Source organism: Apostichopus japonicus, chromosome 22 (genome assembly GCF_037975245.1).
Source record: "Apostichopus japonicus isolate 1M-3 chromosome 22, ASM3797524v1, whole genome shotgun sequence".
NCBI classification, from domain to species: Eukaryota; Metazoa; Echinodermata; class Holothuroidea; order Aspidochirotida; family Stichopodidae; genus Apostichopus; species Apostichopus japonicus.
Genome location: NC_092582.1, coordinates 13,367,366 through 13,391,198, shown reverse-complemented (window position 1 = coordinate 13,391,198; position 23,833 = coordinate 13,367,366). Strand labels below are relative to the sequence as shown.

The window sequence follows — 23,833 nt, the reverse complement described above, 5'->3', positions numbered from 1 at the left end:
GTGAAACGTTGACAATTTTCTTGTTTTTTGGGTTTCTTTATAGGTCGAAGCTTAGCTCCCTCTTTGGGATGGATAAGGCCAATAACCAAGGAGGAAACGAATCACTGACTTTCACCGCACCCAAACAACCAAAGAAGGGTGGAAAAGGTTGGTCATCTTTAATGTCAGTCATAAAATATGCATTATATCTAAGAAGCAAAATCATTAGAAAGTTGCTCAGATTGGTTGGGTACAAATTGAAGTAACTCTTAACAGGTATTCAATTGTCTTTTGGTGATGACGTCATGCAAGGTACAATTGTTGCTCTATTGAAGAGGTGTACCCCTCCCACATGCACCTTTCTACTTCATTTTTCTCGTAGACCTCTGCCTGATGACCAACCTCTTTGTCCACAGGTGAAGGTCAGTCCTTGAGTGGATGATCAAAGATATGGATTCATTAAAAAAGGAATTTAGCAGGGAAAATGGTGATGGTTTATCTTCATTAATTGATATAGTATATTCCTCCAAATGAATCTGTTACGTGTGATATGTTTTCATCCTTAAAACTGATCATACAGGTTACATATTGCACATGTATGTCTTGTTTATACACGACAGATTTGTGGATGATATGAAATTGACTGAGGTTCATATTTCATACTTGTGTATAACTATGTTTTGTGGTATGATTCAATGTACAAAATTTCTTTTGTCCATATTAATTAAAAAGAGAGGTTTTGTTTGTTATAAGAAAGTCTTTGAAATGGAAATGTATCCTGCCTATTTATTAAAATGATTCATTTCTGTGATGTTTGATAAATCTAAATAGTGAGCACGAAAGATCGAGAGCCTTTTTGATGACTTTATGCCCCCTGTTGCTGCTGTCGTTAGTATTGCTCATATAAGCCCATACTAAAGACAAGGTACATCACAATGTTGGAATAGCTATACTGGTTATGGGGAAAGGTAGTTTCATAAAGAAAGTGTAATATAATAATACATGATTTTTTTCCAATTTCCTTTCTCAATTTAATGCCCATTTCCAATTTACGTATGTATACTATTCTATCTGCGTTAACTACTTTACCTGAACTGGAAAGGTATGGAGAAACTGTTTGACATCTAGTTCAGGCAGGTTTTGAACATGTGGTTGCAACTTCATAATATTAATCTTTAATTTGTTGTTTCGCAGATTCTTCAGTTGGTGGGAACAAATCGTCTCTGTTACTAGCTGTCGCAGTACATGCATATAGATTGTACGTATAAGATGGTATTCTATTAACAGCAGTACTATACTTACAAAGAGTAATGTGTAATATTGCAGTTATTATGTATGTTGTAAGAACACTTAAAATATGAGTACAACAGTATGAACATGACTACAAGTAGACGTTTTCCCTGTTATGAGTAAAAGTAAAATTAATTTCTTTGCTCTTCCAAACGTTTGGGCAAACCCTCCAAAAGTTCTGAGCGACCCTAAAGGGGATTGCTGCCCCCACTTTGAGTACCAGGAGCTTGGTCCTACCATAATTTGTTAGCACAGTTACCTATAGTCTACTTGTCATGTAAGAGTCAGGGCTGAAAAAAAGGAAGCTGTTGTTAATTGGTTAAATTTACAACCTGCCAGTTCTGTCTTTTGGTGAAAACAATTTCAAGAATGTATATGGTGAGAAACAATATATGTTTGTGAGAGACAAGCAGGTACTTGAAGTCACAGAGCTCTCAAAAGTATGAAATCTATTAAAACAGTGAAGCTAACATATTCTCTCAATTTTTTATGTTTTCTGCTGATTCTATTATTATTTTATTATTTTCTCCTATAGCTCTAATGGAACCTACATCAAACATGGCAAACTTGGAGCAGCCATACTTGGTAACCATTCTGCAAGTGATGTAAGTGTTTCTTTATTGCTGTTAGTATTCATCAGACATATCAAATGCAATCATACTTTCCCCCCCATCATTCCTCAAGCAAAAGAGGCCATTGATGGGGTTTCTGTGGTTTAGGAATCATTACAGATGTTATTTACTTACAGTTTTCCCTTGTAGTAGTCTCATTTAGGGCATCAGTATTCAAAGTGGGGGTCCTGACACTTTTTAGGAGTTGCCAAAACATTTGTGAAAAGGAAGTGGTAAAAATCTTGAACATAGCTTTCTTCAGATGTTGCCGAATATAACAACATTTAGCAACAATATGAGCTTAATTATTTATTATCATATAATTTCTCAAAGGAGAGGAGGACCCCCCCTCCGTGAACCCCTTCCATTAAGTCATAACACCTGCCACTGTATAGTTGACATGATGCAGGTTAAAATTGGGGCCACCAAGCAAAAGAAGGTTTGAATTTTAGGGACACAGAGCATTACACTGTCGAGTAAAAGCTTTTAATTAAGCAATACATAACCATAGGAAGCTACCGTAAATGCTCAGCCGAAGGATTCCTCTTAATTTAATGCGAAGGATGGCCAAGAACAGGAAGTGGATATCATATGCAAGTGACATATGTCAGGATAGACACAGTTGTACGTACAGTGGGCAAAAGGAAGATACTTTGAGTGTATGGTGTGAGGAATAGAAAACTGAGTAGCTGAGTAACTTCTCTTAGTAGCAGTTTCAGGCTTGCTGTTTACCCCCATGAAGGGTCCTTTGCTTTCAAAAATACAAAGCACAAACTATCATGTATTGTTCTGTGCATTTTATTAATAGATTTGCTCTAGCAGGGAATAATTTATATCCCTTTATAGCATGGCAAAATGGGCAAAATAACTACACAAATGCAGCATTTACTAAATACCGAATCATACTATTTTCGGTGATTTTTGAGGAGCAAAGTTTGTTATACTGAAAATGGTTACACAAAATGTGGATGGTCAATTTATTCCCTTTTTGAAGTGAGTAAAATGGATGCTGTACATTTTTATGGAGAGGAGAGGACAACTTTTTGTTTCTCTTTTCAAAGGCAATCTTATTTATTGATCTATCTGAATAGCTTTTGAAGGAAATTTTGCATTACACCTCTTTCCTTTTAAGTTCTTTTTTGGTAAAAACTGTGACAGCTTTATCTATGAATATCTTGAGTCTTAATAAAAGATAGAAACATGGGAACGTCCATTGAAGTTTAAACACAGAATTCCCCCCTCTATATAGGACTATCTTTAAACTACCCTACTGTAGGTGGTTGTTGTAATGTGATGTTAATATTCTTTCATGTTATTTAGTTTCATTCGGCTTTTGAGGTGTCAATACACATTAGTAACACCAAACTTTAGTAACACATCACTGGTAACCTTCGGGCCTGTGGCCACTTTGACCTCATGCATCATTCAAAATCTAACTTGTGTTATATGCTGTTGTAAAAGAAGTCTCTACAGATTCCTTATTGACTTTCTATTCTGTCAGTCATTAACCTCTAAAAACTACAACCACTTTGCTTTACCTGTCTGTAATGCCCCTAAGGAATCTTTGTCAATACTTCTTTCAAATGTTCAAATGTATTTTCTTTTTTTCTCCCTTGTTGACACAGTATAAGATACTACTATACATCAGCAAGATGCAGCAGGTTACCCATGTTCGTCTCACCCCTCAGTTTCTCTTTACGGTGAGCGTTCACTTCCTTTTCACATCTCTTCACCTGTTCGACAGGATATAAGTCATGCATTTAATATCAAGGTACGGTAGGCAGATACCATGAATCACTGTTACAAATAATGTACACAATTAATTGTAGTACAGATGACTTATATAGAAATTATGCTAAGTGATGAGAAAAAATCAAAGATTCTCCGGCAAATCATTACCCTATACTTCTATATTATTGCTTTATGTGAGGTCACCAGGAATTGAGAACTATTTTTTTTTACCTTATTATTTTTTTAAGGAAAAAGACCTTTACCAGTAATGTAGAAAACTACAAATGCACTGGAAATTACTAATTTTAACTCCTGTTTATATATATAACTAGTATTCACATTTCAAAAGATTTAGTCTGCAACCCTAACCCTGTTGATATAGGAAAGTTGTATGAAGTCAACTGCATAGTAAACTCTTGTAATATTCAACTGCATAATCAAGTTGTATATAGTCAGCTACATAGTACAGTTGTGCTTTATAGTCAACTATATAGTAAAGTTGTGCATAGTACAACTACATAGTTGTATGTAGTCAACTGCGTAGTAAATCTGTGCATATTCAACTACATCGCACAGTTGTGCTTAGTTAACTACATAGTAAAGTTCTGCATAGTCAACTATATAGTAAAGTTGTATGTAGTCAACTACATATCAAAGTTGTGCATAGTTAACTACATAGTAAAGTTCCACATAGTCAAACACATAGTAAAGTTGTATGTAGTCAACTACATATCAAAGTTGTGCATAGTTAACTACATAGTAAAGTTCCACATAGTCAAACACATAGTAAAGTTGTATGTAGTTAACTACATATCAAAGTTGTGCATAGTTAACTACATAGTAAAGTTCCACATCTTCAACTACATAGTAAAGTTTTGAACAGTAAAGTTATGTATATCCACCTACCTAGGAAAGTTGTAGGTATTGAAGTTGTGCATTCTCAAATGCTGTGACCCTTTGTCTTATATAACTAGAATTCACATTTCAAAACTTTTAGTCTGCAACCCTAACCCTGTTGATATAGGAATGTTGTATGAAGTCAACTGTATAGTAAACTCTTGTATATTCAACTGCATAATCAAGTTGTATATAGTCAACTGCATAGTAATGTTGTACTTAGTCAACTACATAGTAAAGTTGTATGTAGTCAACTACATATCAAAGTTTTGCATAGTTAACTACATAGTAAAGTTCCACATATTCAACTACATAGTAAAGTTTTGAACAGTAAAGTTATGTACATCCACCTACCTAGAAAAGTTGTAGGTATTTAAGTTGTGCATTCTCAAATGCTGTGACCCTTTGTCTTCAAAGGAGCTTATTAGTTTGTCATATGTAAGATATTGATGTACAGTACTATTTTTAAGTGTGATCACATCCACACCTCTAAATGCAAAATGTTTGTGATCAAATATTGGATACAATGCTCCGATAAACCCTCATACATTTTATAGCCAACTTGTATTTTGAGAGATTATTCATATGGGAAGGGGGTGGGGGAGGGATGATGGGAGAGGAGATTTAGAGTACAAACAACAGCAACCTATATGTCATGTAATTTATGAATATGATCAGTTTAAATATGATATTCAATAATAATTATTCATCAACAATCTTTTGTGTATACCCTCACAGATTCAACCAAACAATTATGCGACGTTTTACGACGAACAAAGACAGAATTGGTCAATCATGTTTGAATCGGAACAAAATGCAATGGACTTTGCAAAGCAGGTTTGTAAATGTACCTTTCCTCTCGTACTTATCCGTCTGTATCCTTCTCATCTTCCTGGCATAAAGGCATTGAAGACTCGCCCCAAACCGCTTGTCGCGCTCTGAAAAGGTTAACTTTCCGTTGCTTGCAAGTGAAGTTTTCTTCTTGTCGCTACAAAATGCAGACAGTAATGAAACGTGATACCTTGTTATGTTTTATCTAGACCTGAGATGTCCATCGCTGTATCGTTTGTACACTGTGTTGTGGGTATTGACCGTAGCTGTATGTATTGACTGTACACTAGTGTCTAATTACCGACAGTAGCAAGCTGTGTGTGTATATTCTGGGATCGATGGTGGTGTCTAACACTTCTATTACACCTCATTCGAAACTAGGTCAGATTACCGGCATTAGACATTTCTTTTTGTGTGAGTCCTCACACCCTTTAAACAAGTTGGTAGTATTTTCAGCAGTGTGCTGCCATTGACCCCTCCTTATTGGTTCAGTTCCTGTTTCTGTAATATGATTTCTTTTCTCTCTTGCAAAATTTTCTTGTTGCATTATCACATGAAATAAAGGATTATCCATTCCATTCAAGCACTGCTAGAGTGTTCTTCATATTTGCTCTTCATTGGATGCTTCTTTCTCAGGTTTTACAATAAAATAAAACAATAAGAGATTTAATTGAATAACTGAAATTTTGTCAACTATTTCAAAGAATTTAGTACTTCAGAGTACTCTGATACCTGGCTGGAACATTCATTATGCAAATACCAGAGTTATTTCTGCAATTGCTTTATAAATTAGAGACAAATCAAAGCACTGTTGTCTTGTATATTATGTAAAACTTGAACAAACTTGATAGCTGATCAGAATTTCACCTTTACATTGAGAAATGAAACAAGGTTTGACACAAGATCAGGCCAGTCCTACTGTAACCGCGCTATTGCAAGGTTAGTAGCAGCCATTGTCCACTACGACCTGTAGTCACGTTTTTCACAGGAAATGTCAATTAGAGGGAACAAATATGGTTGCAGTCTTTCAAATAGTCTGCTAATATGCATGCGTAAACTTTGTAGATAACAAATTTTCAAAAATAGTTTTTCAAGAAATTTCGGCTATAGAATCTTTGCTCATGTTGGGCAAATAGTAGATGCATGCTTCAATGTGGAGTCTGGATAGAGATAAAAAGAAGGTAGAAGAACAAATATATGAGGAATATTTGTAAGCAGAAAAAAATTAAGATTTTATGTTATTAGGATGGTAAAATACAATACAAATGACAATTTTCAATGTCATGATTTGTAAATTATGAGAGTTTCAAAAATGGGATGATCCATCCTAGAGGATAGTCTGTGTGGTTCACAATAAAGAATGATAAGATTTCTGTGGGGTTTTTTGGTAAAATCATTTCAAATATGTAAAGTAGCATTCAGAGCATCTGCTCAAGTTTAATGTTCTCAACCATGCAGTTTTGTATTTTCTAGGTCACTGTTGAACACAATAATCAGTTTCATGTATTTCATTTTTTTATTGAATTAAGTTTCTCAATAAACATTCATTGTAGGTTAAATATGTATGCTTTTATACAATAAATCTAATTCTAAATGTAGAAAGAGAAAGGAAGGATGTCTAAAAAACCTTAATAGGCTTAATGAGTAGTTTCACTCCCAAAGAGGGGAAAAAAAAAGAAAACAAATAACAGCTTTGTAACACTTTGTAAGTGGTGAATCATATATACTCTCCACATTTACTCTGCAATTTTAAAAAGAGCTTCCCCATCAATTAAGTTTTGCTATCCCTGTAGAAGTATGGCAGCATCAGTATTTGTAGTAGCAGTAGTTGTAGTGGTGTTAGTGGTAGTAGTAGTAGTTGTAGTAGTAGTATTAGCAGTAGTTGTAGTATTAGTAGTAGTGGTAATGGTAATGGTAGTAGTAGTAGTAGCAGTATTAGTAGTGGTAGTAGAAGTGGTAGTAGTAGAAGTAGTAATAGTAGTAGTAGTAGTGGTAGTAGTAGCAGTAGTAGCAGTAGTAGTAGTAGTAGCAGTAGTAGTAGTGGTAGTAGAAGTGCTAGTAGTATCTTTCCCAGCTGACAAGGCCATTTTCTTTGTTTTTTTCATTTCAGTGTGAATTGCATACCAGTTTATGAGCTATTGCATATTTTTATTTTGTTTGTTTGTCTGCTGTCTTATAAACCAATGGATTGAGAGACTGTTTTTTTCCCTCAATATTTTTTCTCTCTGCAGGTTGCTCTTGCAAAGTTAAATTCAGGCGGTGGGGTCACTTCCAGTGTTATACAACAGGACCTAACAGTAGGCAAGGGGGATGCAGTGGTCACTGGGGATTCTGTAGAGGTCAAATACACTGGCTGGCTGTACCAGTCTAAAATGTTTGGAGATGTGAGTAGTTCAATTGGTTACTACAACATGGCTTGTGGACAAAACCGTGTCAAAGTTCAAAGATCATTTATTGGTTATTGTCAGCTTGTTGCCTTTCATACCCATAGTCTACTTCTCATGAGGACCAAGGTGGGCCATATTTTTTGTCTATACTGTACTTTTATGTACCATTTCCAAAGTACTTGTACAATGACAGTATGAGCTGTATGATAATCCTGTGGTTCCTATAAAGGTTAGGGACTGTTCATACTGCCAGTACAAGTGCTTCAAAGCATGATATGAGAGGGCAGTGTAGAGTGGTATTAGCATTAGAATCAGATAAAGGTTAGGAACTGTTCATACTGCCAGTACGAGTGCATTGAAGCATGATGTGAGAGGACATTGTGAAGTGGTATTAGCATTAGAATCAGATAAGTTAGGAACTGTTCATACTGTCAGTATGAGTGCTTTGAAGCAGGATATGGGAGGTCAGTATAGGGTGGTGTTCGCAATAGGAAAATGTCTGCAAGTGACAGTCACCAGATTCAGTAAAATTATTCAATCATTTCTCTGTACAAAATCTATAGAGTTTCATTATGTATCACAATGGTACTATTTTCCATTAGTTTCGCCTCACAATTAATCATAATAATGGTTGCAGCCCTGAATCTTGTATGCAAAGTAGGATCGGCTGATACCTTTCATCCCATCCCAACCCATGATGTGATTTTGGTGGAATCTGTTCGTTTCTCGTGGATTGCTCCAAAAATTAATGCAACACATCTTTCTTGCAGTATTATTTTCCTTTAAGTATGCTAATATTGTTGTTTTGGTTTTTTTTTATTTTTTTACATGAGCCGATTTTCATTCTGTGATATTCAATTCTTAGAATTTGATTTATTTAATAAATTTGTTCCAGTTTATAATGAGGAATTATGTATTTCATCTTTCAGGTCTTTGACAGCAATGCCAATGTTGACAAACCTTTCCGTTTCAAAATCGGAAAGGGGAAAGTAATTAAGGTAAGGGTCCTTGATGAACTTTTGTTTGAATATCTACATTGTTCTATTAAGAGATTCATTCCTCGAAATATGTTACCTCATTGAGACAAGCAAACATAATTAACGATAAATTGGTTCCCACTAACAGGATGGAATGTATTTCACTTTATGAAAAGGATAACATTTTCTGCCACCAAAATGTCCCTCTAGTAACATATTTTCAATTTTGACTTATTACAGCTAACCACTTTTGACTTTCTGATAAAGTAGTATTAATGTTTAACATGTGATCACATGACATATTTAATATTATGTATGTATGTATGTATTTTAGATCCTCCTGCTAGCAGGAACTTGCAAAGAAGCCTTATTAGCTTATCAAATTTGCAAGCTGACCGAAGTCAGTCTCTTACATTCATATTTAACGTCCATGATTATGAATTGTTAATTGTCAACAACTCTGTAACAGGACAACATACATTAATCTTGGAGTGACTCGAACCAGGGACCTTATGATTGGAAGGCACCAGCGTGACTGAGCTAACACTCCGCTAATATCCGCTAAAAATATAATCATGGAATAGTTGAGGTGTCTACATTTTGCATATAGCAACTGTAAGGTTTATAATAAAATACTGCAAATACTTGAAGTTGTAGTGTACAACATCAGATATGCATCTCTGTATTTTTGTAGTAATCTTGCCAGCAATTGGTTAACCTTACCATCTGAAAGCAGAAGATTTTGTCCTACTGCATCATACTTTTTATCAAATGGCATGCAAAATGTAACATCACATGACAAATGATCCAAATTAACTTACTTAATATATGTTTATAGCAAAACTGTATATTTGAAATATTTTTGTTATTATAAGTACCACAGTGCCATGGAGAATTAACCTCTGAATTATCCCTTAGAATAGGAAAATAGGGGCAAAAACTATTTGATAAATAATTGTTATTTAAAAAGTATAAACATAATAATAACTCCTGTTGACTTAATTTGATTAAAAGTGTTCAAACCATATTATAATGTAATGCTAGTAGCAATTTCAGCAAGAAATGATTTTTTTGAAAATTCATTTCAAAATGTACTGTGTGCACCGCATAAATACATACTGGGTAGAAGATGCTACAGAGCTGTTCAAAGATGAAGGTTCTCTTTACTATAAGTAAACCTTGCTTGAACTTACTGGTAATCAAGTTACATATTTATTGGTCATATTTCTTATTCAGGGATGGGAGGAAGGTGTCACCGGGATGAAGAAAGGAGGTCGTCGTCTTCTCGTTATACCTCCATCTCATGCCTACGGCAAGAAAGGTCTATCATCTCGGATACCACCAAACTCGACTCTAATTTTCGATGTGGAAATCAAGAAGGTACATATTTAGATTTCTAGGTTATGATACGTGTTAAAGTTATTTATCTTCCTTAGCAGTGGTGGGGGTGGCAAATTAGGAGCAGGGTGCAGTGGGATGGTGGGGGGAGGTGTGGCATGGGGTTCTTTGCCTTCGGGGTAAACATAAGTTATTTTATTTGTGTGAATTTTGATTATTTTGATATATTGTACACAGATTAAACTAAGCAGAGACAAGGAAGATGGAGAGTCCATGTCATCAGATGCTGCAGAGATGGCCAAATCATCAGACGAAATGATGACTTCACCGCGCATGAAGAATGGGACAGAATCACCCAGGTACGCCTCATAACTACCCCTGATGAAAGAGGGGTCAGGGGGAGGCCTGGGTCAATTAGGAGGTCCAGGGAAATATGGGATAGAGAATGTTTTTATAATATATTTAAACAATAGCGAAATCTTCAAACAGGGGGCATGTTGGCATACTTTTCCCTTGTACCAGACCTTGCTTTTTGACACTCCTGCTCATAATCAGGGATACTTGATCTGTTTTCAGTTGTTACACAAATTCAAGGAGAGTGGTATTTATCAGTGGTTGTACAACAGACCTTGATATTTTCAATACTTTATGATAAAGAGTTTTAGTATAAACTTGAGAATTTCTATCCATAGATAAATATTCCTTGCATAATACAACCATACTTCATAGGTCTACAGAAGATGAAAGGTTCTGAAGATCAACATAACTAGAAATGGCAAGTTTGTTGAACCAATGGAGAGTCTTGTGTAACAAAAAATAAGTTGACATCAAATTATAAGTTATTTGTTCGTATGCCCCCCCCCCCCCCTCATAATCCACCCAAACTTCACCTTCATCTGTGTTGCACCTAGGTAAGCAACACTCAAGTGAAACAAATTGTGCCAATCTTCCTGTCATTGCAACAATCTTGCCTCACTTCAAAGTGCCATAATTTTCCACTAATAGCAAATAATGACTTTTCTCATTTTCTCACAGGGTTGACTCAAGATCACAATCTGAGAATGAACCAATGGTAAATTTGTTCTCCTATTTTCTCCTAATTAATAACATTTCCAGCAAAATTTATGTTTAAAAACTTAAGGGTATAAAATTATTTGTTTAAGTCTTACAGGTAAAGCTTTAAGTACTGTTTATCCTCTAGTTGGTAGCAAACAGTGAAAATATGAACCATGAATTCAGTCTATTATTCCACAATGCTACTCACATTAGCTTTTATGGTTTTATATTTATGCCGGAATTCATATCCGTTCATTTTCGATTGGTGTTCATTTTCCTTACAGAGTCCAACCACGAGTAGTAAAGCAAAGTTAATATCTCGTATGGCAAAGATGGGACAACCAATGCTTCCCATGTCAGGTGCTACAGTAGCTACAGATAACAGTACAGATTCTGAAGCAGATGTAAGTATATTTTACTGTAGGGTGCTGAAGGGGGGTAGGTGGGGGGTCAGTTTACCTCTGTGGTATCATGGTCCTGCTTGTGACCCATCCCTACAGATGCAGTACAAACTCTGAAGCAGATGTAAGTATAATTTACTGTAGGGTGCTGAAGGGGGGGTGAGGGGGACACTTTACCCCTATGGTACCATAGTCCTGCATGTGACCCATCCCTACAGATAACAGAACAGACTCTGTAGCAGATGTAAGTATAACATATGTAGAGGGTTACTGAGGAGGGGGAGGGGGGGAGGTTGCAGGGGTTCACCTTACCCTTATGGTGCTGTTGTTTTACTTAGTACCCTTACTACAGATAACAGTGCAGTATACAGCAAGAGACTAATGGTGGGGGAGGGCTTTGACCTAGCGAGACTAACAGGGGTGGGTGGTGGGGGAAGGGCTTTGACCCATTGGCCTGTATGTGTCTATCTAAACCCAATCCTATGGTCACTGTTTTGAATTCGGAATAGCCAAAAGAAAATTTGTTTTTACTCTTTCAAAAGTTGTGATTTCTCAGTCAGTTTTCTATATTGGTTTACTGAAAATATGATTATAATTAATCAAGCTAAAACATCCACTCAGAAGTTGGCATAAAATGAATGTTAAATAGTGAATGATTTATGATTGATGTGATTCTAAACATTTTGTCATCCATATACTTTTCAGACAGATAATTTTTATAATCACATGCAAAAATCAAACCAAAAGTTTTTAAATCCTCCATTTTTTGGGGCTTTTCAGTTTTAAAATGAAACTTTCACTGCCCACTCTAAAGCAAAATGCATCATTGCAACATTTTATGTTTTTCGATATTCTCAAGGATTTAATGCAAAAATACCAAAATCCGTGCAAAAAAAAAAAAAGAAAAAGCAAATGCTTCAATTGGGTCAATCTGACAATCGACAGTTGTCATTTTGAAGATAATGATGTTTACAATTACCCCAGATAATCCATAGGTAAGAATAGTTTATGTTAACTATTTGGTTCTAAAGGTCAGTGAGCAGCAAACAGATAACCTCGTAAAGCATCTTTACTACAAACAACATGATGACTATACATATATATGTGGATGGCTATACTGTGACTATTACTACCCTGAGTGAAGTAGTTTATAGACCAGGGCTATTTGACTACCAAGGGATGTGATTAAGTGTCTTTGGAACTTGTACTGGAGAAAGGGAACGGAACGGAATATCTTTTTTTCTCCATACTGTCTGTAAGATGGAGTAAAATATATTCATTATATGGGAACAATATTTTTATCAGAAGAATAGATGTATAAATAAGGGCCAATGTAAGTACAGCATTCTTTAATTTCAAGAGATTTGTCTTTTTTTTTTTTGGGGGGGGGGGCTATGATGTGTGGATAATCATTTCAGTTTGTCTTGGAATTTCAGATTCTGGAGTATTGGATGTATTATTTGGTGATAATATTTGTTAAGCCATTTTTACATTATAACCATAGATTTTGTGTTTTTCAGGGTACATGAAGGGTAAGTTTAGTTTACAGTCAGTGTAAGGCTTTTGGTCTTCATCACATTGTATGATGCATGCATGTTAAAGTGTCTTATCTTGTTGTCATATTTATCATATTCTTTATTTTCTAAACAGGAGGCAAGTGCATCGTCAGACACAGGTGGTCCACCAACACCTTCTAGTCTCCCCTCATCAAGGAAACCGATCAAAACACCAAGGAAACATTTGCCAAATCCTGCCCCACCATCACAACTACCATCTCATCAAGATCAAATAAGTAAGTTTTAATTTCACTTACAAACCTTAGGCTCATTCATCTCTGTCGTAAACTGTTGGAGAATAGGATAACTTTAAAACCCACTCGGGAATTGTAGACTGAATGAAGATTGGGATTCAACAAGTGTAGCTACAAAGTTAGCGCTGGAATCTCGATATTTAAGCCAGAAAGACTTTAGCCAAAAAGATTTTTCAAGTGAACATTCAAATGAGTTTACACAAGGAAATGGCATTCCAATCTGTCAATTATGATTAAATATGAGTATATATGGAAATGAATAATGGAGAACAGACTGGGAAAATATGAGGGGTTGGAAAAAAGGAAAGAAATGTTATGTCTAGACCAGGCTTGAACCGGTCACGTCTGGTCGCCAGTCCATATCTCATTCTACCTATAAGTTTCTTTGCTGTTTTTGGAGATATGCTTTAGACTGGGTTTGAACCAGTCATGTCTGGTCGCCAGTCCATATCTCATTCTACCTATAAGTTTCTTTGCTGTATTCCGAGATATGCTTTAGACTGGGTTTGAACCAGTCATGTCTGGTCGACGGTACATATCTCATTCTACCTATAAGTTTCTTTGCTGTTTTTGGAGATATGCTTTAGACTGGGTTTGAACCAGTCATGTCTGGTCGACGGTACATATCTCATTCTACCTATAAGTTTCTTTGCTGTTTTTGGAGATATGCTTTAGACTGGGTTTGAACCAGTCATGTCTGGTCGACGGTACATATCTCATTCTACCTATAAGTTTCTTTGCTGTTTTTGGAGATATGCTTTAGACTGGGTTTGAACCAATCATGTCTGGCTGACGGTCCATATCTCATTCTACCTATAAGTTTCTTTGCTGTTTTCTGAGATATGCTTTAGCTAGAATGTAATGTGACAGTGTGGTTACAGATTTAGAAGGTGTTTTATTAATGCTAGTGTGTTTGTGTTCTTTGAGATTCAGACAAGTGGGGATCTTCCAGACGAAGTTGTTGGAGTTTAAGGTTTCAGACTAGTTTTTAGTCTTAAATATTTAGACCATTATTGTTTAGTCTTTAGACATTAGAAATTTAGACAAGTGAGGGTTTTCAGATGTAGTTGTTGGTGTTTGAGGTTTCAGACTAGTTTTTAGTCTTAAATATTTAGACCATATAGTGTTTAGACTGTAGTCTTTACAGATTTTACACTTTTTCTTGGTCATACAGTGTGAAATCTTCATTGATCGTGTTTTGTTGTTGTTTTTCCAGGCTCTCAGCCCCATCAACTTGCCATATATCAGTCTCAGCCTCAATACCCTGACCAGATGCAGCAGCAACAACAACAACAGCCACAGCAACCGATGGTTGTCAACCAACCACCCATGGGGATCAACCAACCACCCATGCAGGTACTCATCTCCGTACATATGTATCTTTTATTAAGTTAGTACTAAAGCAGCATTCAAAGGTTCATTCAGCTTCAAGAATCATCTCTTTAAAAGATCTTTCCTGTTGTCCTGGATGGCAGTAATTTTACGAAGCCAAGCAGCCACATATATACATGTCAGAGAAGCCGTATTGCTTTACTTACACGTTATATCAGGTGGCTGTGCAATTTACAGATTTAGCTCATTACCTGGCAGCAAACTGAATGATCCTAACTCGTTTTGGAGTTAATGTCGAAGGGCTTTTTCACGTGGCCAATTAGGGGATCAGGTTTGGTTGAAAGCCATGTCGCCTTGATGACAAGGGCTATAACCTAGGACATCTCAGACAATGCTTTAAAAGCCAACCCTTCTGTTGGATTTCTTTTTCCATTTTGAAAAACCATTTCGGAAAACCCTAGACTTCTCCTGGATGAAAATCCCATCTTTGGGTGGCCAGGGATCCAACGCATAATCCCAGATGCTAGGTTTCATTGCTACTAATGCCACTGCCTTTATACACTCTACCATAGCACTGATCTAAAAGAACTGTGCTATACTCAGTGACAGTTCATCCAATGCTAGTTTTATAGTCCTTTCAACATTTCTTGGTGGATGATTGGCTAAGGCGTCGTACTCGTGATTCAAGGATTGCTGGTTTGACTCCTGCCTAGTTCACTCCGTTGAGTCCTTGGGCAAGATGCTTTATCTCAATTGCCTCTCTCCACCCAGGGACTAAATGATGCTTTATCTCATTAAAATAACGTCTGTAAAGCGCTTTGAGACCTATTGCTGCTATAAAGCGCTATATAAAAGTGGAATATTATTATTATTATTCTTATTCTTACAGCAGGTCGTTACCACCATAGTACTTGATAATTCATAACACAAACAAATTTTCTGTCGTGACTTTCACTATATTTTACATCACAACTGTTCAGGAGTGATAGTTAATAATTGAACCTTCTTTGAAACATTCTGAAGCTGACAATCCTTTTAAAATCAATCCTGCTGCTATTAACCTTAGCTGGTATAACATCCAGTTTAACATTTTATGTCAAGTTTCTTGATTAGAGGTTTGACCTTAGACTTATTTATTTTGTGGTAATTTGTAAAATCAAAATCTTGGATGACAATTAAATCAACAAGTTTTTGAATCGTAATTTTCTTGATTTCTTTGTCATTTTATAGTATTTCCTTTTATCTATCAGTTTCAGCAGCAACCAGTTCAGGCAAATGTCATGTTCGGCCAGCAAAATCATCAGGGACACATGGCCCAACATCCCCCTATAGGCCAACAGTTAGCAGCCCCTGTGGGCTTCCAGACACAGATGGCACCAACAACTATGTACCCAGGGGCCTTGATGCAACCCGCCACATCTGACGTCCAGTCAACTTTAGTTCTTTCAGAAGCCAGACAACACCACTCTGACCTTCGGCAGGCGGTTATACAAGTATCCGACAAGATCAACAACATCAGTCAAAAGGTAACTGAAAGAGGAGTGCATGTAAGACTCATTGTAATATTAACTGACTCCCCCTATATCTCAGTAAAGAGATCTATCTAGGTAACAACCATTTAATAAATTTCTGGTTGGTCAGTTTTGCATCCATTACAGAAAACTGTGTTGGGCCCCAAATTGACTTGATGTGGGTTGATTCTTTGCAAACCTTGAAAGTTGATCCCAAAATTGAATCCTAGTAGGTGTGATTTTGATGGTTACATTTATGAATAAATAATTTTGATCTTCGTATTTCCAAAGCCTTCTGTTCCATCCGACCATCATTTGCAGCTATTTCACTCCTCTTCGGTGCAATTACAGGGTTTTTTTTTTTTAGGTTTTCCCGTAGAACTGAACAGAGAATTGGTTTGTCAGTCTCTCAGATGACTGGTTTCATCAGTCTCTCAAAAAGGACTGGTTCCATCAGTCTCTCTCACTAAAGGGTGTTTTTCATGAATTGATTTTTAATTTAATCACCAGATTGATACTCTACACGCAAACCAGATGCATGCTGCGAATTCTGGTAGCAACGCACCAAATATGGAGGCCAATATACTAATGCAGAATATTCAGAGAATCATGCAAGAAAATGACAGACTAAAGAAAGACGTTTACGAGAAAAGCTCCAAGATCGAAACTCAGAACGATAAAATTTCAGAGTTGCTACAAAGGAACCAAATGTAAGTAATAACTGTGGCATTCCTGTATGTGATAATAGATTGAGACTCTTAACACAAGTAATCACTGAAAGCAGTTACATGTGTTTCATGCCTGAAATATGTACCATTTCTCACCCAAGTGTATATATCAGCTTAGGAAGCAGATGTATTGAAATGAGGTCTTTAACTAGCAGTAGCAGTATGTTTGTCTTACCTATGACTGTAACAATGGATCATATTAGTGACTGTAACCATGGTAATCTTAAATCATGCTGAAAAGGTTTTGCAAAAGGTTGACTGAAAAACCCCATCTTAATATCTTCTTTTTTCTATGGAACTGTGTCAATAAAATTGTCGCAGCATCTGCAAAATCCTATTCAGCTAGGTTGGTTTACAATCAAAAGCAATAGTTATTATGTATGAAGAATTGCAGTGTCTATTACCTGAAACTGCAGAGCATAACAAACAAGATAATGTGTCACACGGCCTGTCTGCACAATGCTGCAGCCACCACGGCATCCTACCTTTGACAGGGTACCTAACCTTATGGATAGGCTTCTTATTTTTACCAGATAAACCCCTTGCTTTCTCTGGGGTGACTGGTGATGCCATCATGGCCCATGTTCTTTCAAAGATATGTTTTCCTGTCAATGTTGTTTATTTGTTTTGAACCTGTGCTATGCAAATGAAGTGCTTACCGATCTTATCTCAATCTACTTTGAATTCAAGGCTTAATAAAACATTTATTATTTCTTATAACCATAATATCATCCCATTATGATAATTGTTTTGGCTTTAGGAAGATAAAAGCAATTTTAGCCTACCAGCTGTTATGATGTTACCAAATCTGCTGTTGCCATGTACATGAAGAAAACTTTGACTCCAAATTTTAAAGTTGATATCTTGGCAATAAAACATGCTATCTGGATCTAGTTTTCAAAGTTAAAGGCAATCTTTAGAAACCGTGTCTATTTAAATAAAATTTTTATATCAGTTTATAACAAATGTAGAAATATTTTATTACAATACGTACACAACAGAATGCAATAGTTATATTTTTGGTATAATTTTTGGTTCCTTTTCATTCTGTGTGCTTTGGCTTTGTTGATGGCTTGCTCTCTTTATCCGCCTTCTTTCTTCAGACCTCATTTCAAATTTAGTAATCATTCAGATGCCAATTCAAAGTATGTGATATTCATGGCTGCTGTTCGCATGACTATATGTTTGTCTTGTCTGACCTGTTGCCTGCTTCGTACCATCCCTTTAAGACCCTTCAAAAGATCCATTGGACGTACACTAAACCTAAACATAGTTCCATTGATAAGGTGTCAGTTATTGTGACATCGATGCTGTCCCAGTTTAAGCAGAATCAGCTAAGGTTGTATTTGAAACAGGAATGTAAAGGTACTTAATAAGGTTTATAGAAAGTGAGCTTTAATATTGATTCACAGTGCAATAGGGTTACCAAATCCATTTAAAGGTCAAACTTCTAAGTTATAGAAGGGTAAGATATGTAGGTGTTAAGTTATACCTTCATTTGTATATTGAATTTGGATTGCTCCTTTAATGTGAAGACATTTTTCATGGTCTTCAATGTTGTTTGTTGTTGAAAATAAAAAAAAAAGGAACATCTTGTTTTACCCACATACTGGCAAAAGCTTAGCTTTAGATCAGGAATTACTAATAAAATTTTGATAGTTTATAGGCCTACTTACTAAGCTCATGTTCTGACTTTAATTTAGGTTTCTTTTGAATGAGTTTTTTTGGTTGCCTAAAAGATATCATGAACCTTGTACTCATTCTTGGTTAAAGAATATAAGTGATCGTGGGAAATAATGTTGTTGACTGAATTTTGATTCCTACTTTGGCAAGAAAGGGGTACTGCAAAAATCTTGTACTTTAGATATAAATCTAATGAATCATTGTTTGAATGTTAATATTTCCCTAAATCTTTGCTTATCATTTCATTGTGTTAGGTTTATGGGTTTCCCTGCTCAGACTCCTGGAAAATGTCAGAATCCTGACACAATTCTTTTGCACATTTAACCTTGGCTTTTGCAAGATTTTAACTATTAAAAACCGAAAATAAATGAATAGTAAGAGAAGAATATAGAATATATAATGAGGAAGTACCCTTTCAATGTTAGTTAAATAGGGATTTGTTTGTTTGTGCATGTTGGCATTTGATAGCATGGTTACAGCTGTCACCAGCATGGAGGGTTTCTTATTTGCTCGTCCATTTCGTCCATTTTTTAGACAAAAGTTTTCTTCGTTCTTATGTTTTCGAGACGATGTGATCATCCAGTTATGTTTTTTTGCAAGTTGTACATTTTCTTTAAATTTCCAGAGATGCAAGAATCCTTTATCATTTGTCCCATAGTAGCTGAATGCCTCTCATCTCCTTTCTTCCATTTGTCAGATTTATGCAAGTCTCCTGTGCACTGTTCTGTCCAAGCTATAGGAAGTAATTCCTGTTTGTTCAATAAGATGCATTTATCCAGTAGTTTAAATGCCTTCAAGAGATCATGACATTGGCAGCTGCTGTCGCGATTCTGTTATGAAAAGTAGTTTACATTTTAAATAGGTAATTAGCTAGAGGCAAGAGTGGTAGTCCTGATAAAACTGCTGCTGTTATTTGTTTCGATAAGCAAAAGATGCTTTCAAACTATTTTTGAAAGTTTATTTGACACTTATATGGCAAGCCATATGTGCAATAATTTGATAAACCGACTTTATCGCCTTTAAACTGTGTTTTTCGATCGAAAAACTAAGTTTATCGGATGGATAACCGTGTCTTTCGCGATAAACTCACTTTATCAAGCAAAAAGCAGGGTTACTTTGTTAAACTAAGATTATCAGCGATAAACCAAGTTTATCAAATGGGAACTATGTTTTTCGCTGGATAAACTAAGTTTATCGATAATCTCTGTTTATCGATAAACTCAGTTTATCGCTCGATAAACCAAGTTTATCGAATTGGATATGGCACACCACATGTGCAATAATTCGATAAACCGAGTTTATCGCTTTTCACTGGATAAACTGAGTTTGTCGCGAAAAACACAGTTATCCAGTCGATAAACTCAGTTTATTGAATTATTGCACATGTGGCTTGCCTACAGTTAACACACCAAAGTTGAGAGCTAGCATACATTAAAGTGTAGGTGATGTTGTTATTGAAACAAAAGGGCAAATACCACAATTCCACCTTTTATCCCTTTCCATTTCAATATTGTTTCTTTTTACATTGACAGGTTTGTGGAGGAGAGTAATTCATTATTAGAAAAGAGAAATGACACTTACAAGCAGACAGCGGCTCAGTCGCAGCTACGAGTCCTTGAGTTAGAGCAAGAAAAGGTGAGTGTTCAGTATGTATTTCATTACAGGATGCTATTAGCTAGTGAATACCAATCCTATGGGGATAGCATAGTGCTAGGATGGCCATTAGCATAAAATTGTTTTCTTTTTTTAGCATAGTAACGTCCGGTCTAAGGATCTGTCAGTGTCTATCTAAATTTAATCTGTAAAATGAAAAAAAAAAAAGTTAAAGAAAACCCTTGCACATTTGGTTACTTTCAAAACTGTTGACATACTGCAGTTGACATACTGCAGTTAGGAGCTTAGATTCACATAGATTCATTAAGTAAGGAATAGAAAAGAATGGCTCCATTTACAAAGAATCAACAAGTTGCAACATTTATATGCAAACATAATCTTTTTTCTTTCTGTTTGTGTGAGTGATATGAAATGAATCCAAGTTAAATACAAAGAAAGAAGTGAACAAGAACACTTTATTTGGATCCTATTATGAAGAACTTATTGTTTTTAAACATTTATTTGGTGTTTCTTTTGTTGTTGTTTCATTTCACAGGTTAAGTTAACAACAGATTTGAGTAATGCTACTGCCAAGCTAAGTAGCTTACAACTAGAGTTAGGTCAGGTCCAGCAAAGGGAAGCAGATGTGAGGTCAAAGTTATCAACAATTGTAACATCAGCAGAAGACCAACAGAGTGAAGTAGACATTTTGAAAGTGCAGAGTAGAGGTAAGGTCGTAAACCATTATCATATTTAGGTATTGTATGTTAGGCTATAGAGTAGGCTAGGGAAGCAGGCTTGAAGCCAAAGTTATCAACAAGTTTATCATCTGCAGAGTAGAGGTATAGGGTGTAAACCTCTATCATATTCTACATATTGTATGTTAGGATATAGAGTTAGGCCTGGGAAGCTCACTTCAAAGTTATCGACAAGTCAAGAGTTATACACAATTGCTTCCTCGATGGAGGGGTGAGTCCATACGTTAAGTACTGCAATGTAATTGAAGCTAAAATTGGTTACTGCTCTACAGCAATCATTTCAAAACAAACACACTAAAACATATTGTGCATAAAGATGTCAATTATATTGTTTCAAGGGAAGCAACTTTGTCCTTTTTGCTAGTAAATTAGGCAACCCTCCTCTGGTGGTATAAGTTGGATATTTCAATTTCTTACATTTGAAATATTAAATATCTCTCAAACAGAAAAAATATTTCTGATAGCTGTATAGGAGAATTTATCATGATGTGTCTTCTTCTCCAAAAGGTTGGGTTTTTGGATGTGATGGGGTTTTGAGAGGGGAATTGGAGGGTTGTTTAGCATAAGTACTTCAATCATAGAAACATGGTGATTGATAATAACGGTGATCTCTATATCTCATTTAAGGTAACACTCACTAAACATGGCCTGAATGTGTTTTCTTAATTAATGATTCTCTGTTGTGATAGAGATTTGTGTTTTCTTAATTACTGATTCTCTGTTGTGATAGAGATTTGTGTTTTCTTAATTACTGATTCTCTGTTGTGATAGAGATTTAATCTTGTTAAAAATCTACCAGTAGTGTAAATGCTTCTATTCCTGGTTTTTTTTCTTCTTTTTTCCTCAACTGCAGATGCGGAGAAAAAAGTTGAAAATCTGAGCAGATTGTTGAAAGAAGAGAAGCAAGTAAAGAAACAGCTGGAGGGAAGGTTAAGCAATCTTGAAGAGGAAATGGCAGATTTAAAAGCAGAAAAGGAAGCAGTTGAAAAGGTTAACATTGTTATTAAATTTATTAAACCATTAAGAAAATTAACAAAGATGTAAAAAGGTGATGGTTGCATCCCTGTTGTACACATTGAGTGAAATTCAACAGTTATACTAAAAGTAAGCAATTCATCTCTTACTACTTACACAATTGCTACAAATTATTTCTTAACCCTCCTCTAAAAATAGTGCAGTTTGTTGGTAATTAGTCTAAGAAATTAAGTCAGTATTTTATTGGACTATGATTAAAAAATTTAATTCTTATTCAATCATAAAATCCCAATGCAAGTTCATCTGTTGACTAGTCAAATTATCATTTCAAGTAAAATTTCCAGTTTGCATTTTTCAAGTCATTAGTACCAATATATGAAAGTGTTAGTTTGAACATCTTATCTCAGCCAGCAAACCCTCAATTCTACCCTACAGGATGTGATCTGTGATGTCATAACGGCAAATATTCTTCAAAAGGTTTACTTTCAGATAATATAATGTTGATTTAATATTTGAAACCCGAAGATTGATTCGGAATATTTGCTTAGCTGTAAAGCTTTTCTGTGGTGAGATTTGTTTTGGTAGAAATAGCATTTTCCATATTGAATAGGTGAGTGATAACCAAGAAACAAACACATTGTCAGGTGAATTGCCGTGATGACATCATTCACTCAGCTGTTGCCAGGTGCAAAATGCTATGAGGATGTGGTATGGACCTAAAGATCCAGAAAATGTCATATCAGATGAAAGTCTTCTTTAAAGTATTCTTGACTGATTGGTTTCTTGACAGAATCTGTCGGATAGGAGGAAGAAAGCAGCTGCTGAGAAGCAGCGGTCCCAGGATGAGATGGAGGAGATGAAACGTTCGTATGAGGTAAGAATCTTGGCAGTTACTTGTCAAAGTTGTCCTCTTTAATTTTATCAAACATTTTGTCAAGAAAGCCCAAAGGGATGGCTCAGCTGTTTCACTGTTATGTCTGGTTTCATTAAACAACAGAAGAGAGTTAATATTCAAATTGGTAAGGTTATATTTAGACAAGTTTATCAACAATTGTCAGGTTTTATTTATCGCAATGATTGGTATGGCGTGGATGCTCTAAGGTAGTATTGTGAATTGATAAGAAGCAATTTCAATCATTTTTTTTTTTTTTTCGTTTACTGCTGTTATTGTAAGATATTATTAAAGAGACACCGCTCGTGTGCTTTATTCTGTCTCCAGTGACTTCTTGAGTGATAAAAATGCTATCAGTCTGTTTGGCTGAAACTTCATGAAAAGTACCACAAAAAGAGTCCATCTGCATTACAGGGAGGAAGCCTTTCTAGTCCGCTTGTCTTTGTCATTTCTTTCCAAACCTACATGCAGACCAGCTTATATTCTTCAGTGTCCTTCAGTGTCACCTCCTGAAAAGGGTATTAAAAAAAAAGGTCAAAATTTTTGGTCTACATAAAGTTGCTGTTTGGTTAGGAAAAATTTCCAATAAATCATTTTCTTCCCGTTATTATTTAATGTGATCAAGTTATGGGTGTACTGAAGTGAAGAAATTCTTAGTCCCACAATGTATATTAGCAGAATTTTAGTTTCTTAATTTGAATAAATGTATGGATGTAAGCATAACGATTCAACAAGTGATTTCTTTTCTTTCTTGTTTTTGTTACAGGAGGAATTAAGTTCACTAAAGACCAGGTTACGACAGCAAAAGTCATCGACAGATGCTGCAACAGCCGAACAGGTATCAGTTCATTTGTTTTATAAAATAAATTTTAAAAAAATAAACAGGAATCACCCCGATTTCTACAAAATGCAAGGTTTGATCTTCCTTATCGAAGAATGGAATTGTCTGACAAATTGTGCTTTGCAGACAAATTTAGATTCTTGGGTACGCTTTCCAAATTGTGTATCTTTGTTTCAGAAAGTGAAATTAAGTATAGATTTGTATTAAAATTG

The 23,833-nt window shown here is 35.6% G+C and overlaps 1 protein-coding gene across 1 annotated transcript in view; it reads left to right on the top strand.

The window, feature by feature from the left end:
* The window catches only part of LOC139964231 (FK506-binding protein 15-like), a 45,679-nt gene that overhangs the window by 9,509 nt on the left and 12,337 nt on the right, over positions 1-23,833 (top strand). The window contains exons 2-21 of the mRNA XM_071965677.1: positions 44-147; positions 1,174-1,237; positions 1,805-1,874; positions 3,506-3,580; positions 5,247-5,345; positions 7,571-7,723; positions 8,656-8,724; positions 9,940-10,083; positions 10,279-10,400; positions 11,077-11,113; positions 11,382-11,501; positions 13,149-13,290; positions 14,525-14,664; positions 15,891-16,166; positions 16,662-16,861; positions 20,095-20,197; positions 20,712-20,883; positions 21,767-21,903; positions 22,679-22,762; positions 23,547-23,618. Coding sequence (XP_071821778.1) covers positions 44-147; positions 1,174-1,237; positions 1,805-1,874; positions 3,506-3,580; positions 5,247-5,345; positions 7,571-7,723; positions 8,656-8,724; positions 9,940-10,083; positions 10,279-10,400; positions 11,077-11,113; positions 11,382-11,501; positions 13,149-13,290; positions 14,525-14,664; positions 15,891-16,166; positions 16,662-16,861; positions 20,095-20,197; positions 20,712-20,883; positions 21,767-21,903; positions 22,679-22,762; positions 23,547-23,618 — 2,383 coding nt within the window. The remainder of the gene's footprint in view (positions 1-43; positions 148-1,173; positions 1,238-1,804; positions 1,875-3,505; positions 3,581-5,246; positions 5,346-7,570; positions 7,724-8,655; positions 8,725-9,939; positions 10,084-10,278; positions 10,401-11,076; positions 11,114-11,381; positions 11,502-13,148; positions 13,291-14,524; positions 14,665-15,890; positions 16,167-16,661; positions 16,862-20,094; positions 20,198-20,711; positions 20,884-21,766; positions 21,904-22,678; positions 22,763-23,546; positions 23,619-23,833) is intronic.